The 18690-nt window shown below is 39.3% G+C and overlaps 1 protein-coding gene across 1 annotated transcript; it reads right to left on the bottom strand.

Annotated features, from left to right (window-relative positions):
* Positions 1-10872: 10872 nt before the first annotated feature.
* Positions 10873-16291, bottom strand: tmem182a (transmembrane protein 182a). The gene is made up of 5 exons (XM_083996632.1): positions 15827-16291; positions 14335-14458; positions 13190-13288; positions 12959-13096; positions 10873-12652 (listed from the first exon to the last, which is right to left on the bottom strand). Exons 1-5 carry the CDS (start codon positions 15983-15985, stop codon positions 12426-12428), a joined length of 747 nt encoding a protein of 248 aa, XP_083852758.1. The 5' UTR covers positions 15986-16291; the 3' UTR covers positions 10873-12425.
* Between the last annotated feature and the right edge of the window lie 2399 nt (positions 16292-18690).

Raw genomic sequence — 18690 nt, 5'->3', positions numbered from 1 at the left:
TACTCCGCGACCGTTTCAGCTAGACACGCGCCGTTTTTTCTCGTTTAAGTAGTAGAACCGGCGCTTTCTAACAGGTCGCGGTTGGTCCATGTGATTCGCAGACTTTAATCGATAAACTCACATTAAACGTCAGGAGGGGAGAAGTGGACTTGGGCCCAGCATGCCTTCTCTCTCGCGCGCGGTGTGTTTACGTCATGGATGTTCCGTTCTGTTCCGCGTTCTTTGCAAGTGACGTCGAGATCACGTCACTCCGTTCGATATCGGCTCCTCCTACTGTCACTGCGAAATCTGAGTGTTTGTTTTACAGAGGTTTGGGTTTGACGAATGTAAAAAAGAAAGAAAGAAAGAATGATTAAAATATAATTACAATCAATAGATCATTCAATATTGATTAATGTAAATCTGTAGTTGTAGGTAGCCTACTGTAAGTGACCTTAATAATAATGGCTATATAGGCCCAATATACCCAAAGTGTTTTACAGAAAGCATTCATTCTACATTCACACCAGTGGTGGTAAAGCTACTTAATGTAGCTCTGGGGGAGACTGACAGAAGCATGGCTGCTATTGCATGCCACTACTGCCCCTCCGACCACCACCAAACATTCATTACTGTAATGTGAGGCAAAGTTGGTAAGGTTATTGGATGACCCTGTACCTCCCAAGCCACTGTTGTGTCTGTTTATACAAGGATGAGTAAACAATATAAAATTGGCAGGTTAAAATTCATGTTGTTATTTATTCAGTTTTCTAATAATGATGCTCATACAGTATTTAGACACAAATGGAGGGTCTTATTATTGCTGTTTCAGAGGATAGAGAAGTTAACACGGGTAAACCACCACGAGTAAGTATGAATAGATAAATGTTGCCATATCAGACAGATTGTATTTGAATAACAAATCTGAACTGGAAGCTACAGTGTTAGTTGATTCATTGTTAAATATGCATTCAGGAGATTTATTGTCCTGAGTTGATGGGTCTGTAAAGCTCGACAAACACCATCAAATGGTGGTTTATCCTGCTCCTTCACCTTCTCTGTCTTGTCAATGCTTGGATCTACAATCAGGACAATCCATCACTCTGGCACATAATGCAAAAAAGATATTAAACTCGCTGTGAGAAATGAAATGAGATTAAAATGCTGCTTAAGCATTTACAAGTTGTGAAGGTTAAAAAAGGAGACGACTACAGGCCATGCATAATCTGACATTTAGAATAAATATTCACTCAAATTCAGATTGACTGGACTTTATTATAACCAGATAAGATGCACATTATATTTACTGAAAGTGGTCACATGTTTGTCTAAAAGACCACATGTTGCAATGGAGAATAAATCACATACAAATCAATATTATTGAAAAAAGCAGGACAATGTCAAATGTATAATGATAGGTTGACACAGATCAATACAACATGGAACATGCATGTAAACAATCACTATCTGCAACCTGGCGTGAAAATCAACCTGAGCAAATCCACCGTGACAGTAACATTAAATCCAAAATAAAATAAATAAATAAATAAATAAAAATGGGATAATGTAGTCTGCAAAGTTCAAGGCTGCAAGCAACGGGAACGTATTGGGGAAACAGATGGAGAGGCAGGAAGGGACGAGTTCAAACAAGAAGGAATGGCAAGATGCAAAAAAAAAAAAAAAAAAAAAGCCACAGAAAGGTCAGACGCAGAATGAAACTCTCCTCACAGCACAGGCACAAAGTGCTGCTGAGTGGCTTTGCACTGCAGTCACAGGCAACAAGTGTAAAAGAAAGAAAGAAAAGGAGCTCAGGCTGCTACAAATCATTTTCAGACAGCTGTTTTGCCAACATTTGGCAGTTTTTACTGTAATCTGATCTTGGAGAAAAAAAATCCTAAGCATGGTGTGAGAGCCTCTGAAGCAGGATTTGAACCATCACATCAGACTAAAACGCTTCATTAAATTTGTATTAATTAAACCCTTTTACGCGAGTTAGCGGGGTGGTAGAGTTTCTCTAAAGATTTCATTTACATAAAACACACCCAAACAATTAAATGAATCACTGAAATGCACAAAGAAAAAAAATCTTGCATTTAATGAATTATTTTTATGTAACAGTGGTTATGAGGGAACCGCGATAGTGACTACACGAACCACGCAGCTTGTTTAAGTAACGGCCGTGGAGATAGATAGATAGATAGATAGACAGATAGACAGATAGACAGATAGACAGATAGATAGATAGATAGATAGATAGATAGATAGATAGATAGATAGATAGATAGATAGATAGATAGATAGATAGATAGATAGACCAGATGCCAAGGCCTGCTCTGAAGCCTGTTGCTAAGGGCAACCCGTTCAGCCCCTCTGTCTGTCGAGCAGATGCCCCTGTGCTCGTCCCAGAGGCTCAGATGTCGCCATGCCAACAAGCAGGTGTCCTACGTGCCAATGGGCAAGCATGACATCTTCTGCAGAGCATGGAGGGGCAAAGGGAGCGACCGGACCGCGGTTACACACACACACACACACAGAGCGCCGGCTGATACGAACAGAGCAGCAAACTAAGTGCATGTGTTTAACACCCTGCAGCGTCTGACGTCACTTTTGTTCTTTTCCTTTATGTAGTTGCCAGAGTCGCAGGCCGGGTGTTGATTCTCATCTGGTTTGGTTTTTGATTAGGAATCTTACTGTCGAATGTCACTGGATCGAGACTATATGAGCTTCATTTAGAGGACGAGTTAGAGATTAAAAAAATTAATATACTTCAGTTTTACAAACAGCCATCAATAGGGTCATGAAATAAAGAGTATAATCTACCTTTACATCTACTTTGACCTGAGAACGACTCAGTGAGGAGGAGGTTGGACTGCCTTCATTTGCAGCCACAGTTACAGACCGTACAAGAACTTGCAGCACTGGCATTCATTTGAAGCTGAAGCCATTATTGTGCTCTACTACACTCACCTAGTCGCTAACTGTGTCTGTTTTCTGATCAGTGCTGAGCAGGTAGCGCAGGTAACTGATAGTATGAGAGTGAATCAGAAGAGTATATGGATGTGGGTGTGAAATCAAACCAGAGATTACAAATCCAAAATTAAGTCTCATGAGCTAAAGTCTCATGAAGAGTCAGATTATGATGCATTTAAAATGATTTAAATTATAGGATATAGGACAATAAAACTGTCCCAGTGGTTTAGTAATGCAGATTTGTTCAAGGATAAGCCCACACATTGAAACTGTCTTTATTTCTCAGTAATTTTGAAACTTAATGTGATTTTACTTGCTTTTTAAACTTTATTTGAGAATGTCACGGTTGTAAATGTCTCAAATTCTGAAACCTCTCGAAACCTCTTGTCATGAATATAACCATCACAAAAACAACCAAAAAAACAGTAGTATCTTTAATGTCTAAATGTCTGTATGTTTAATGGCTTGAACTTTAACTGAACAATAACTGTTGTACTGCTTTGTTATCACTCGGAACATCCTGTACTCTCTAAACTTCATATAGTCCGTACTGTATGTAAATCTTAACCATCAGTGCACCAGTCATCATCAATATGTGTGTGTGTGTGTGTGTGTGTGTGTGTGTGTGTGTGTGTTCATGGCTTCCAGAAAATGGTATCTGTGATTATTCATGTCATTCAGAGGAGTGATTAAATATTCCTTATACCCTCAGAGCAGTGAAACAAATGAACCACGGCCACGTTCTAACAAGAGCTGACAGATCTTTTAAATAATGTTTATTTATCATCGGTAACATTTACCAGCCCCCCGTATGGCCCCTCTGGCGTGTGACTCCAACTGCCTGAAGCCCCGACAGTGTCTCCTCAGCTGGCATTTCCTTTTCTTTCTTTCTTTCTTTCTTCTTTTTTTTTTACTCAGTCAAACTCCAGGAAACTTTCAGAAACTTTTCCCTCTGTCTATCAGGGTTTCTGTTCTTTTAAAGGTATGAAGAAAGAGGAAGAAACAGAAATAAACAAGGAGAAAGTATAACACTCATGTCTTATTTGTCTTTTGTGAGGAAAGATGAAATATCTGAAAGTGAATTTTCACAACAATAAATAACTGAACACGTCTCACATGGAGCAGATTTAGTGTCAGATTAAAACAGATATGTCTTAAGTAATGGAAAGCATAAATGCAATTCAGATGTATAAATTAATAAATGAATAATATGAACATATTCATTTATCATCTGCATGGAGATACATTATTCACTGTTTCCCCTTTCCCCATGCACCATCCACACCAGGGATGTCATTATACTTCAATTAATATAAAGTCTACTTTTACCATTGCAAAACTACACAACCACACTCTCTCCACGCAGAATTTTACTTTCAAGGAATGTCAGCCCCACTCGGGGTCAAAGGTATAATTTTTGCAAGTTGAGACTCGTATAAAAGCACAGAAGCAGCAGCCACAGGATGAGGACACACATGAAGCCCTGTTGGGTTGCATGGCTGAATGAAAAGGATTGTAATGTTAAGATATCCCAGCTTACATTGGGCTTTAATTTGGAAAACGATGAGGGGAAATGATTGTTTGTCGTCTGAGCTGCTGTAAAACCTCAAAGGAATTCAGCAGGTAAGACAGTCAGTCTGTGTGTGAACAGACTGTTTTCCTTTGGCTTTTATTTGGGTCTTTTCATTTGACATTCACTGTCTGTGTCTCTGTCAGATTTGCTGCATGTCCGTGAACTGTGTAGTTAACGTTTTCAGCTGCAACACCTTGTATTTTTGCAGTTAAACCCTCTTTTTTCTCTTGTTTCTTTACTTTCCTCAAAGTGCTTTATCTGCTAATCAGAGCCATATCACCGCAGTGTACATACGTTACCTCGAGCCATTGAGATTTCCTGTTCTTGTCAGTGCTGTTTTCTTTTTTTTTTCCATACAAATCTGAGCACAAGAAGTCTCTTTGTGCTGTTGTAACTTTTGCAAGACGTCACCTTTGTTAATATCCAGCCGATGTGACTCTAATGTCTGTACAGATGTAGTTCAAGTGTTAATAATAGGCCCGTGTTTGCTTTGCTGTAATTTCAATACATAATACATCATTTTCATAAATGTTACTCTAATGAAGTGAGGTTGCATATTAAGCAACTCTTATGAATTCACATGAAGAGTGAAACAAAGACAGTAGAAGTGATTTGAATAGCTACATTAGAATTGTATATTCGTTTCTATTAGATATGGTAAATAGTGCTCGTGCCGGTTTGTTATTTTTTTTAACATGTTGGCATATTTAAGGGAAACAAATATGACAATGCCCTCTTGTAAAATGGCATTAATATACATGTGAGGAATTATAGTTCAGCAGAACGGAACAAGAAATATTTCTGTTGTGCTGAAGAATGAGAGGTTTAAAGCAGCATGAAGTGAATATGTGACCAAGGATGTAAAGACACAGATTTTTTTATTCCCTATAAATGTATTAGACGTTATAGTTTAGTTTATAGTATCCGATCTCTGTACTATGAGTTATGATTATGGACATGTCAATGATGTTTAGAGGAAAAATTATAATTTAATCAATTTAGTACAAATAAATGTATCTTTTTTTGTTTCCCTTTTGTGAAATAAAAAAGGTTCACAAAAGATAATAAACCTCAGAAGGCACCAGTTACCACCTTTTTTTTAATTTCTTTTCTTTTTTCTCAAAATGACTAAAGCTTAAAATTATGGTGTAAAAATGTCAAACAATTGTTGGTGTTTATGCAAATAAATACTGGCTATTTATTGGATTTGTCTGCTCATTTAAATGAATAGTCGCTTTGCTGCTTTTTAAATGTGCATTTTATAGCTCAGTAATTATAAAAGACAGTTTCAAATGTTTGCACCACAGATGTGTTGGAAAATCATGATTATCTAATTAAGAAAACAAAATAAATCAATAATGTAAACAGCCAAATGAATTGATTTAAAGCTATAAGTTAACAAAACAAGACAAGTGTGTCACAATAATGACATTTGTAGGTAATGTCATTTCACATTTCAGTTTGACACCTCCTAAAGTCTCACTTTGTCAAGTAACAGTGGGGACAGACTGTCTGTTCACGATGGGACGGAGAAGGTATACGATGTAGAAAACCTCAAATGGCTTTGAAACCCTGACGCCCGCCTCAGCAACACCCTGTGTTACAACGCTGCATAAGAAATGATATGCAAGCTGAATATTTGAATATTCATGACCAAATCCAACGGCTGTTTGTACTGTAGCATTAATTAGTTGCTCGAGGGGGAGCTAAACCCAAAGAAGAAGCCTGAAGAAGTGCTCGGTGCTGAAACACCAGCAATCCTACAGAAAGAATTGAGAAAGAAAGTGAGAAATATGTGACTAACTAACTACACACTGGGTAGCCTATGTCAGTGCTGAAAGTTTTCACTCGTGTGTTTAACAATCAACACACACATAAAGAAGCAACAAAAAGCAAAAGGCAACAAAGCAAATGGAATAGTTGAAATAATCTGCTATAGTCTAGACTTGACCATAACTTCTCTTTGTTTAGGAGTTGTGGATATATATTATATATATAAATATACATGTCTGCGTGTGTGTTCCATTAAAAGTGTGTGAATATTCAATAGGTGAGATGGATGAAGAGTCCCAATCATCTCCTACACGGTTGCCCCGGCAGTTAAAAGAGGGCCGCTGAGAGGAGTTTCACTGTGAAAGACATTAGCATGCCTTTGAAACAAGAGACCTTGAGTATGAACGAGGGCCATCCATACACACTTTGGTATGTAATTTATATGCACAAACTGAGGTGTGGGGCCAGAGGATGTTGGAGGGGCAGAAAGGAAGCACTCAGTACAGGTGTAGTTTTCACCGGCCAACAATGTAATAACCATTTTTATCCTGCCAGCGCCTCTTTACACATCAGCGAGTTCCTCTGAACTTACAGACTCCACTGAAACAATCTCACCGCTCAAAAGGAAATATACGAGGTGTGTGGATAATTGGATGCCCTGCTTGTACGTCTTCATATCTCCTCAGTGATCTTGAAGGAAGACGCTGCCTCATCAAAGAGACGTTTCAAGCCGAGCGACAGTGAAAAGTGTTGATTTTCAGCTGTTTGTTTGAAGACCTGAGTTACTTTTTGTGGCACTGCCACCGGTGACCTATGCGCTCAACTCTCTGAATTATGCATGGTGATTATACGACGTAGTCCTCTGAATTGTAAATTCTCACAATTATACAGCCCATTGTCTATTCATTATTTCAAAACGAATGGGAAATTATGTAAAACTATCTCTAAAGAGGAAAGCAGCGTGTAATATGACTTGCCATATTGTTCATGCAATTCAAATACTTTGCTTTTTCTGAGAGTTGAAAGTAATCAGATTTAAATGAAATCTGACTTGCATGTCATGTGGGATTATGATACATTTGGAAGATAAGCTATGATAACTACACAACGTGCCACGAGGTGAGAGCGCTCAGGCAAAGAGTGTCTTCCAATTAACTTAAACCTCCCTCAAGGTTAAATATACAAGTGTTGACTGAGAGGCGAACCTATCTTCTCCTCTGGACCAGACGAGAAACGGATCTCAACTTGTCTCTATGTGGACATATACATATACAGTATATACATATGCACAAACAGGTTCCTGGCAGAGATGAGAAAGTTAGTTTAAATACAGAAATAGATTTGCTTTCCACTTCGAGGTGGCATATACTGTAGGTAGGGTGACCAGATCCCAAAACAACAAATGTGGGGCAAAGACATTTTTTTATGTGGGACAACGAGATAGGTCAGCTAAAATGTTGATAGATTCAGACTTAGTCCTGAAAAATAATTACACAGACTCAAAGATTCAATTACGTAAACTATTGGTGCTTTCACACTCCAAATGCAAGCCTGCATAACGATGTAGAAAACTTCCGTGCAGGCATTTTGAGTGCCATGAAGGGCGCTGACGGGATTTTAACTCTGTCAACATGGGAATTGAACCCTCAAGAGTCACATATTGTACAGACAGAGCTAATTTGATAGACATGTGATATGACCATTTCTCTCACTCTCTGAACACTGACATAGGAGCTGCCAACCTGTCAGTGAGTGAGTGACTGACTGACTGAGTGACTGAGTAACTGAGTGAAAGAGGAGTCCCTAATCCAGTGGTTTTAAAAGTGGGGCCCAACTTTTTCTCAAAATTTTACCACTTTTTTCCAGAAATATTGAAATTCTTTCCAGAAATTTCTCGCTATTGGCCCTAATTTGAAAGTCCATTGACTAAAAAAAGTAACATTATTCAGTCTCAGAACAAATATTTGTGTATTTCTGGTTTGTTTCAAAATGTTGTCCAATGAGAGGTCCATGGTCTAATTTGTATCAGTTTAGGGGTCCTTGGTGCAAAAAAGTTTAACCTTCTACCACCATTTGTACCATTTGTTTATATATCAAGGCTTTTTGACTTTGTCAGAAACCTCTACAAAATAAAACAAAACATTTTTTTCACAAAATTCTAAAATGCTCTGGTTAAAATTATGACATCTGTGAGGTTAGGGTCAATTTTGCTAGTGCAAAACCAACCTTTTCATGGATAAGGAAGCCTAACAACGTAACCAAGAGATGAGAAACAAATTGAATGATAAATAATAGTTTTTAGTGTGTTCTACAGCTGATTTAAAACACGGGTCAAAACTGACCCTAACAGCATAGATGGTAGCAGAAAGTTACAGTAATGTACAAGACGAAGGTTAAGAACTCAATGCGTGCCATTGCATGCATTAATTGAATTGTGCTTTGTGTCATTATTAGTAAGTATAATCAGGATGTAATATAAGATAATAGTATGCTGGACCTAGAGCTCAATCAAAATGTGGGACATCGTCTCAACATGCATGACATGGGACAAGGGATGAAAATGCTGCATCAACACAAAGCAGGACACCCGTTCACTCTTCTACATAGGCCATTAGTCCAAACATATAACTCACAAGCAAGTACTCACCCGGTCAGAAGTAAAGGAGCTTGTGTATCCTGTGCTGTCAGTGTCGAGGACCTCAGACTGTGAAACAACTCCTTTCTGTTGAGCTTCATCTTGCTTCCTCAGTGACTCCTAAACTTTATCTCGTTATTTTTAACTTGTATTTTCCGCACTCTGTCACTTTTTTAAAGTCACCCTCAGCTCAACAAAAATGTGTTTTGCCTCTTGTTTCTTCTCTTGGATCTTTGACCTTCACTGTGCAGAGTGACGCGTGTGCTCTGAGTTTTTGACGCTCAGTGACACGTTCATTTGCTGAAGGTGAAAAGTTTCACTTTGCTCTCCTTAGATCTCTGGTTTAGCACGTGATTCTGTGGCATCACGACTGGTGTGGAGTTGGTTGTGGTTCAATGTGCAGCTCATACATAGTGCACATATATACACACTGAGAATGGACTTTTCTATGTAGCAGGAGATATCTTGTGTAATTTCTATAGGTTGTGGATTGTTCAGTGAGAGACAGGGAGTAGGTACTGTATAATAATGTAACTCCATTAAATGGGAAACTCGTATCAGACACTGATTATTATTCAAAGCGCAGCACTTACTGTCTTACAGTAACAAAAAACCTCTGGAAGCAATCCTTCAACATCATGATGTCTCATTGTTTTGACATGAACCTCTGTGTAACTTTGAAAAGTGGAATACAAATAAAGATTATTTGTCATTCTCAGTGATAAAGTCACAGTTTTTCTTGTTTTTTATTTTCAATCTTGCAGTTTCTTTTTTATTTATTGTCATTGAGCTCATTTGGCTTTAGACAAGAAGAATGTGCTTTTGCTAATGTCAGGTCTTCATTGCATGAGTATTATACATTGTTTGTCTCATCTATTCTATTCTATTCTTTTCTATTCTACGGTGGTCTGCCCTACTTTAGTTCTGTTTTGTTCTGTCCCTGTCTGCTCTGGTCTGTTCTGTCTCCACAGTCTTTTTAGTGCAGATATTTTCTCTTTTTTTTCCCGTTTTTCTTAAAGAGCAGTATCTTGCGGGGCCTTGCCCTGGCTGCAGTATGTGCAGACTGTATATGAGCCGGGAGTGAGAGCACTGCTTCCTGACCTCCTCCTCCTCTTCCTCCTCCCCCTCCTCCCCCTCCTCCTGTAGAAGTGTTACCCTCTCATCCTCTATCTCCCCTCATCCGCTATTCTCCTCCTCACCTCCTGCCGCACTCCATCCCTCTGCTGAGCACAGGTATTTGTTTAGGAATCTCTCGGTGGAAATTATACTCCATCTCCGGCGCTCCCTATCAACACACAATTATCATGGGCAATCATGCAGAACAGTGCTGAATTCAGCTGGGACTCCCACTCTGATGACATTACTGACTGCAAGGCCTGGGCGTCTTCTGGAGGTAGCTTGCTCCTTACCTGCATTAAACATCTCTCTCCCCTTCTCTCTCTCCCTCTCTCTCCTACACCCTCTCTCTATGACTTTCTCACCCACGCTCTCACTATGGGAAGAGAAATGATTAAACATTATTTTTTATCTTATTAGGATTTCATTTAAACCAGGAAGTCCACCAGATAAGAAATCTCTCCCCCAGGGCAGACTTGGCTGAAAGGACTGGTCCAAACCTGAAACAGCAACAATCCTGTGATCTTTATTATTTATTAGCATCTGACAACCTCTGTGGCCTCTTCCTGTGACCTGCTGTGGTTTTACCTCAGTGCACGGCTGAACTGAAGTCTGGTGCGGCCACTCTCACATGGACAGCAATAAAATAATATAAAAAAATTGTTTTTTTGAAATTTGGAAGCATGAATCTCCATCATGAGAGTCTCCTGTGACGGCAAAGTCAATCTCACAAAGTAATCAATGCCTTACATTGTGTCGCTCTCTCCTGCATTCGAAGGCAAACCGCAGATGCATTTCCTTATGTATGATAAGTATATTATAAACCTCAAAAGGCACAGAGTTTATACAGACACATGAGAATCGACACAGGAGTCCATTCAGATCCTGATCAAATGCTCCATTCATGAGTGAAATTACCATCCGTCTGTCAGCCAAGGTGTGAATTCTTTCATCTACAGATCCTACCTCTGAAGTTGTGATTAAATGCATAACACCACACACACTCCTCACAGACTCCAGATAAGCAAAATGGGATTTCTGCCTCTCAGGTGTTAAGATTGTGTTTGAGTCAAGTGAGACAACAGTGCCATCTTGTGGCGGGATGGTTCAACCCAGGCCTCTGATCTCATTACATAGAAAAGTGCTCATACTACTAATTGATTTGTTCTCTTGATTGGTCACTGCTGTTTACCTGATACACTGTTTACGTTTTGCAATGAAGATGCATCGGCCACTGTCTTCTAAAAAAAAAAACTGTATTTAGTGGTGATAATGATAAAATTATTTATTAATGTTTTATTTTACACTCGTCTTCATCACAAAAATTGTGTTTTTTAGGCCTACTTCAGCAGATATAATGTTATATTAGAATCTCACAACACACTTCATAAATCACATAGAAAATGGACCAGTATAACACATAATAACATGAAACATGAACATAAAACAGATACATAAAAGCACCATTAAAAAAAGTACTTCATGCTTCAAGCTTCACTTATAAACAGGATGAAAGGTGCTGAACCAATAAAGTCAAACTGGAACAATATGACCAAAAAACCAGCACAGTTTCAGAATATGTACAGAATTAGTTGAATAATACTGCAGAAAAAGCAGAAAATATGAAGCATGATACACTACACAATATTTGATCATATTACAAGATAAGTCTGATGATATTCCATATTCTTCTCATAAAATGCTATATAAAGATGTTGTTCTCCAAATGTAGGTAGAAAATAGTTTACAGTGGACATTTTAAAGACATAATCAGTATATACATGTATTTATTATCTGATTTTAAAGATTTACATGTTCAGTTTCAATGGATGACGGCAAGTTGGAAAATAATGAGAGACTAAGGCACTGGTGGTTTTGCCCTTTTAATCGATTTATTGGCGATAATAACAAAAATATAGGACATCATCAGCCTTATCCTTTAAACTGAATATAGAAAAGCTGGGCCTGTGTTTGTTTCAGTGTATATATACAAAATATAAAAATGATCATGCCACCTTGTGATCTTTTCATTATGCACACTTTTTGTTGCTTTTAAACCAGGGAACATATTCCCATGCAATCAAAAATATGCTACAACAGACAAAAAAAAAACCTCATTAACATTCAGTTTCAGCTAATTATACATAAAAAATATACTCGTAAGTCTCATAGCCATAACCAACAACATTATGTCATACACCACAGGTATTCAAGCCTGTTAGATAATTTATACCACTAAGCCTCCACAGACTCTTGTTTTTAAAGGTAGACAAAATAAAGATAATGGTTTAAAAAAAAAAAAAAATAGGTGCTCTAAACATCTCAGGATCACACCTTTTCCTCTAACCTGCTGCTGCTGCTGCTGGTGGTGGTTAAAAACTAGTGATAGTGAATCTGGATGGTTCGGCCGATGAGGAGGAAGAGGAGGCCGGCCAGGAGGCAGAAGAAGATGCCAATGGGGGCAAACATAAAAGACAAACCATAGGTGAGGGACAGCTGGAAGTCTGGACACACGGCCGTGCGCTGGTGCTCCACGTAGACGTCCACCACGTCCAACACCTGCACCCACAGCACGTACATCACCACCACACACAGCAGGAAAACACCTGGAGCAGAGAGGAGCGACACAAGCACAGATGTGAGACAAAAATATACTTTTTTTAATACATATAAACCAGAAGATCCTCAACACAAGACCAGTGGAAGAGTGAGATTATAAACACAACACTGTAAAATTACACCAGTTCTCCCTCTGTTCCCTCTGTCATATTTACTGCGGCCACTAGATGTCGCCTTAAGAAAAATGTAACTATTTGTGTTTTCTTTTACTGGAGGACAGTCTCCTCTGAAAATGTAGTTGGGTCAAAGTGTAAAACAGTAAAAGAGTGGATTTAACCATTTCCGAGTCTCACCAGATGTCAGTAAGAGGCCTCCGCCTGCTTTGTACAGGCGATAGCTGGCGAATGGAGCAGCACAGATGATGACGAACCCACCAAGCAGCACAGCTGCCACACCAATCAGCATGAAGATGCTCCAGAAGCCTCTGTAGACTAGAACAAACAGGAATATTAGCCAGTTCTACAATGAGAAACCAGTAAAAATGAAGAGGAAATCTCTGCAATGCCATTTTGTGCGACACTTACTTATGGCAGAATCATACTCTGTGGCATTGTGGGTCTGGTGAGATATAGGGAACGGGAAGAGGTAGGCGTGCATGCACACTTTAGAGTGTGGCTGGTTTGCTAAAGAGAGAGAAAAGAAATCAACAGAGACAAGAAATGAAAATGTAATTGTACAGGTTAACAGACACAGTTGGCAATAAGAGGACATCACTTACAAATACAATATCATTACATAGCAAACAACTCAAAACCTCCCTCCACTCTCGTGCTAAAGAAGGTCAAATGTATTATTATAAAAATGATTGTAGTCATTTTCAGATTTTGTCTTTGACTGCAATCCCTTTTGATTTTGTCTACATCTGACAACGCAGAAATGAAAAGATCTTCTCTAATGTTTTGATTTTCCTCCCCTGCCCTTTTCTCTCTCTTTTCTTCCACCATGTGAAATTCCTCAGACCCTCACAAGGTCCCTCCAGCAGCTGGAGGCTCTTTCTGACAATGAACCACCATTCAAAGGCTCCGTCAGAAAATAGACGACGCACAATCATCTGACACACGACCAGAATAACATCACATGGCACTTTTTCTAAAAACTCACTAGAGAGAGTTTGGGCTGTTTTGTCATCGAGGCAGCAAATCAGAAACTGATATTTATTCTGCAGCAGAGACGTAACAAACGTTGCCATGTGACTCTGGTGAAGTAAAACACTGGAGGAGAACTGCACTCACCAATCATAAGATCAAAAAAATCCCTTTTACTTCTCTCTCTTATCTATAGATAAGAGAAAATATATGGCTAACTGGTGGTGTGTTGACAGTATCTCATAGTAGTGACCCTCCCTAACCCAATATTTATTATAGAGGACGTCAAACACAGGGTGCCAGCAAAAATGTCTTTGTCTATGAATGATCTCATGTACATTCATATATATTTGTCTGTGCATAGCTCATATAATAATATACTAATTATAATTTACCACATCAATGCTTTTTTCCAAGTTCAGTTATAATAAAGTTATAGGAAAAGAAACAAACTATGAGAAGAGAACCATGGCTGCTTTTAATATTCTTGTCATTCTTCAATGTAAAGTTATGGAAACAAAGAGAAAATAAAGCAAAAGTCAATTTAGTAAAAGCATTACTGTGATGTTACATGTCTCACTTACTGAACCAGAGCTTCCATAGCAAGTTGGCATCGTCCATGTCGGCTCCAAAGGAGCACCTCCAGAAAAAACCCTCATGGTACAGAGTGATTTGTTGAATGTCGTCCTGCACGACCACATCTCCACTCTGGAAAGATGAAAATAAGACTCGTTACCAAACATAAGAGGAATATAGTACAACATACAGTACAGGGTGGGTGGGGCATTTCATATGTTGATCTGTTGATGTAAATAAAGTCTGTGAGAGCAGGTGTACCGTGAGCGGCCACATGCGACTTGGCAGCTGCTGATTCAGGTCAAGGGTCGAGCTGAGCAAGCACTTTTGACCTTATTCAGGTTTGGTTTAGGTGCCAAGTGAGCGTGCAGGTCGAGGATGTTCCCAATCAGGAAACATTCATCATTGGTGGTCACTATTTTTGCACATCAGCGAAATAACACAACCTAAATTACCTGTCACATCAACCATGAAGAGCTCAGAGCAGAGGTTTTGTACAAGATCTTACATTTTCAAATCACTATCTTGTTGAATTATATTGCAGTGTTAGTTTGTTTTCAAAATCCAGATAGATCCAGATTCCTGTCTAGGACAGTGTCTCCCAAGCCCCCGGGGGTGAGGATTTCCCCCAGAAGTCACAGCATAATAATCTCTAATATTTGTTATTTGTGACGAAGGATCATAGACTGAAATTATGGCTTTTCAAGGGACACAAGTTGTGCAACCAGTGTTATATGATGCAAACAATGGTCTCTCCAAACATAATTGAAAACAATTCTGATTGGATCCAGCAGCTTTTTATAGACCGATATCCTCTGTTATATAATACGCTCTAAAAATAATACTAAATAGTTGATTCGATTGAGATCACATTGCTTTACTATGCAGCATATGCTCAGTACCAGTTTGGCTTTTTATTGTAGCCTACTGATATCATTTCCCAATTCCAATATCAGTGCGTACTATGTAAAGCAAAGTATGCTCTACTCGGTGATATTTAATCCAGTGCCATACCGCTGGGACTAGTGGTATTTGTACTCCAGTTATAGGGGCACATGGTACAAGCGATGTCTCAATCACTGCATAGCTGCACACATGCTACATTAAACAGTGTCTGATTACACAGCCAGGTCCTGCAGGGATGTCTCTCTCTCTCTCTCTCTGCCCTGCAATTTATCCGCTGGGAGAATGACTGCAGCAACTGATCACAGTTTCCAAAATAGAAGAAGCATGATTCTAGTTTAAGAGCAACTATTATACTAGACCTGAAACACATGGGTGAAGAGTGAAACTTCACAACACTCCATTTAAAGTTTAAATACTATATTAAAAAACGATGGAGTTACTTTGTGTATTTTTGCCCCTAGCCTATAGAAACAACAACAATCGCCTCATGTCAGAGTTACTACAGTAATATCAACTTGAAAACATGCAATCACTAATATTGAGTGCAGTCAATGATATCTGGCTATACTCTTCACCTCCAAGTCCAACACCCACCTCTATGGTCACACCACCGGGGCCAACAGATCCGTCAGGGTTTGGGTGGCAGCTCTCCGAGGCCAGCAGCCAGTAATCAGTTCCAAAAGAGAGGAGGATGAACACAGCTGCCAAAGCCCCGAAGAGGCCGGCGAAAAACAACGCCACACTTAGCTTCATGGTCCAGGATTGACCGGCCGCTCCGCTCAGCTTCTTCTGGATGCCCACACTCAATAATCTGACTTTCCCCCTCCAACTACAGTAAGTGCATGTGACAAGCAGAGGCAGAAGCAGAGTCACTCCTCTTGTTGCTGTGTATTAGATCCACTGAGTGAGACCAGTTGTTACTCTGCACAGCTGCTTTATGTCGGGTTAATGGATCTGGACTCCTCTCCTGTCTTGTCCTGCCTTGTCCTGTCCTGTCCTGTCTTGTCCCCTCTGTCTGGCTGTCTGTGTTATGGGAGGACAAGGTTGTGCACATGACTCCTTTGGACCATCCACTGGGGTCTGCTCTGCAGCCAGCCCCCACAAAACTCCCCCATGCAGAGTTATTTTTGGGGTCTGACTGAGGGGCGGCTGTGGGATGAGTGTGTGGAGCAGTTGGAGAGTGTGAAAGGAGGGAGAGAGGGAGGGAGGGAGGGGATCATCGCAGAAATAACCGGTGGCAACTGGACACCCAGTGTCTGCACGGGAATGTCAAGGCAGGGTGAGAGCGAAAGGACAGAGGAAAGGTAAAGTATCCTGTGACACCCTGTCCAAGGCTTCTGGCTCAACAGGACAACGTGCATATAAACACACTCACTTCCTGTAAATGGAGGTGGTTATTGTCAATTACTGAAAATGGTTCAATTAGACGCCACAAAGACAATGTCTGAAAAATTACACAAAACAACACTGAACATTTTGCATCTAGCAAGTTTTTAAGACACAACATTTTCTGTGTTAACTTGTCATTGTTAAAAGCTCCATGGCCTTGATAAAAAAAAAAACCGTTCAGGTCATTTGTGCAGAACTTTTCATATGACAATTCAAGGTGCTTTATTGATTTTTATTTCAAACACGCACACATCATCTGAAAAAGTCTTATAAACATATTTGCATTAGTACTACAGTGATGGGGTCACCCCAAGGAAGATACTTAAAGCTCATAGTAGGGGGTCCAATTTCTCACAGACAACACACACTAGGACATTAAATACAATAACTCACACTAGGACAAAGACACAACAGACATTCACAGCTTTCAAATGCAACGTTGTGTGTGAGGAAAAACACAACGTTTAAGGGGCAGCATTGGCAACAATTGTCAGGGCAACATCGGTGAAGGGAAACACAGCGCTAGTGCCAAATTACCCACCCGTATACACGACCAATCAATCACATACATTGACAATAGTTGTTTAAAGTCTTAAAGATTGAAATACAGCGTGCTTAAGGCTGATATTAAAGAAGAATCCCAAAATGAAGCCTAAACATCATGAGAGTACAGCAAAAAGCTCAAAAGTATGCTAATAGAGAGAAAAGAATAGGCATGACACTAAGCAACAGAGAAGATGTTTAATGTTTTCTCTTAAACCAGAAAAAAAGCAGTGACCTGGATCTCATTTAAGCGAGGACAAAGTCCATTTATCACAGGACTGGAAACAGGATTAAAAACGTATTTTGTGGTTAGTAGAACTGAGTGAGAGTTGGTAGGAACTGCAGGTTTATTAGCATCTATGAGGAACATTTAGCAGTGAACCTTTATGTAGACACCGACCAATTTACACACTGATGTGACCCAGGGCCCCCCTCAGCCACAAGCTCTCCACCCTCATCTACTCCTCTGTTGTGTGTGTGTCTCTCTCTCTCTCTCTCTGTGTGTGTGTGTGTGTGTGTGTGTGTGTGTGTGTGTGTGTGTGTGTGTGTGTGTGTGTGTGTGTGTGTGTGTGTGTGTGTGTGTGTGTGTGTGTGTGTGTGTGTGTGTGTGTGTGTGTGTGTGTGTCTGCGTGTGTGTGAAAGAGAGAAAGAGAGAGAGTAAAAATTCAGATCAGTACTACATCAAAAAACACTTTCAGTTAGATTTTGGACGCCTCATTTTACTGTGGCTGTTTTACTGGTTTTTAATTAAAATGCCTTTTTTGTTTTTATTTATCTAATGTTGTTATTGGTTTCAACAGGAACAAGGCTGCACTGCTAAAAGAACTGAAACAACTCTGGACATGACAAAACAATACTGTAGGTAGGATTTCTTAACTTGTTGGATCCTTGTGGTGACGTTCTTTCAAAGAATATAGCCTAGAAGACATACCATACACTGCTATCTGAGCACTGCTGACATTAAAGTGCAATATTTACACAAACAAACCTTCTTAAATTATTTGAACAGAACAGTTTTTATGTTTTATGGACACCCCAGTTTGTCCAGCAGGTGGTGACAGAGAAACAAAACATAGCTCATCCACACAACTGAAGAGCAATTAAAAAAAGAGAAGAAAAAAATCTTGAACTTTTTATGTTTAGTCCATGCAAAATGAATATCCAAGTTATTGCTATTAGCCTAAATAGTGGTTAATTGGGCGAGAAAATGAAATTACCCTGAATGGTGTGATGTGATTAAGAGTTTTTAATTTGTTTGCTTTGCACTTATTTCTTGAGTTCATTAATCTTTATCATGTAAAACTTGACTTGCCTTTATTATTGGGTCTATTTTCTTGTTTGTTTTATTTTGTATTGCTTTATACAATGATCGATCTTCAACAGAGAAAAGAGAGTATTTTGACACATATTACATTTAAATATAACCAATATTGGAACAATCAAAATGATGAACATCATCTCTGATATGATAATCGCATGTTTATGAATAAGGAATGCCGTCGACTCGGATTTGTGACGTCAGTGGA

Source organism: Trachurus trachurus, assembly GCF_905171665.1.
Source record: "Trachurus trachurus genome assembly, chromosome: 21".
NCBI classification, from domain to species: Eukaryota; Metazoa; Chordata; class Actinopteri; order Carangiformes; family Carangidae; genus Trachurus; species Trachurus trachurus.
The sequence above is the reverse complement of the archived record's forward strand: the minus strand, read 5'-3'. Positions and strand labels throughout refer to the sequence as shown.

Excerpts from the sequence above, each read along its gene's own strand:
- tmem182a (XM_083996632.1), bottom strand. The coding sequence starts at position 15,985 with ATGAAGCTAAGTGTGGCGTTGTTTTTCGCCGGCCTCTTCGGGGCTTTG. Across the intron at positions 13,097-13,189 it reads AGAGTATGATTCTGCCATAA|TCTACAGAGGCTTCTGGAGC; the intron begins GTAAGTGTCGCA and ends TGTTTGTTCTAG. Across the intron at positions 12,653-12,958 it reads AGGCCTCTTACTGACATCTG|GTGTTTTCCTGCTGTGTGTG; the intron begins GTGAGACTCGGA and ends TCTCTGCTCCAG.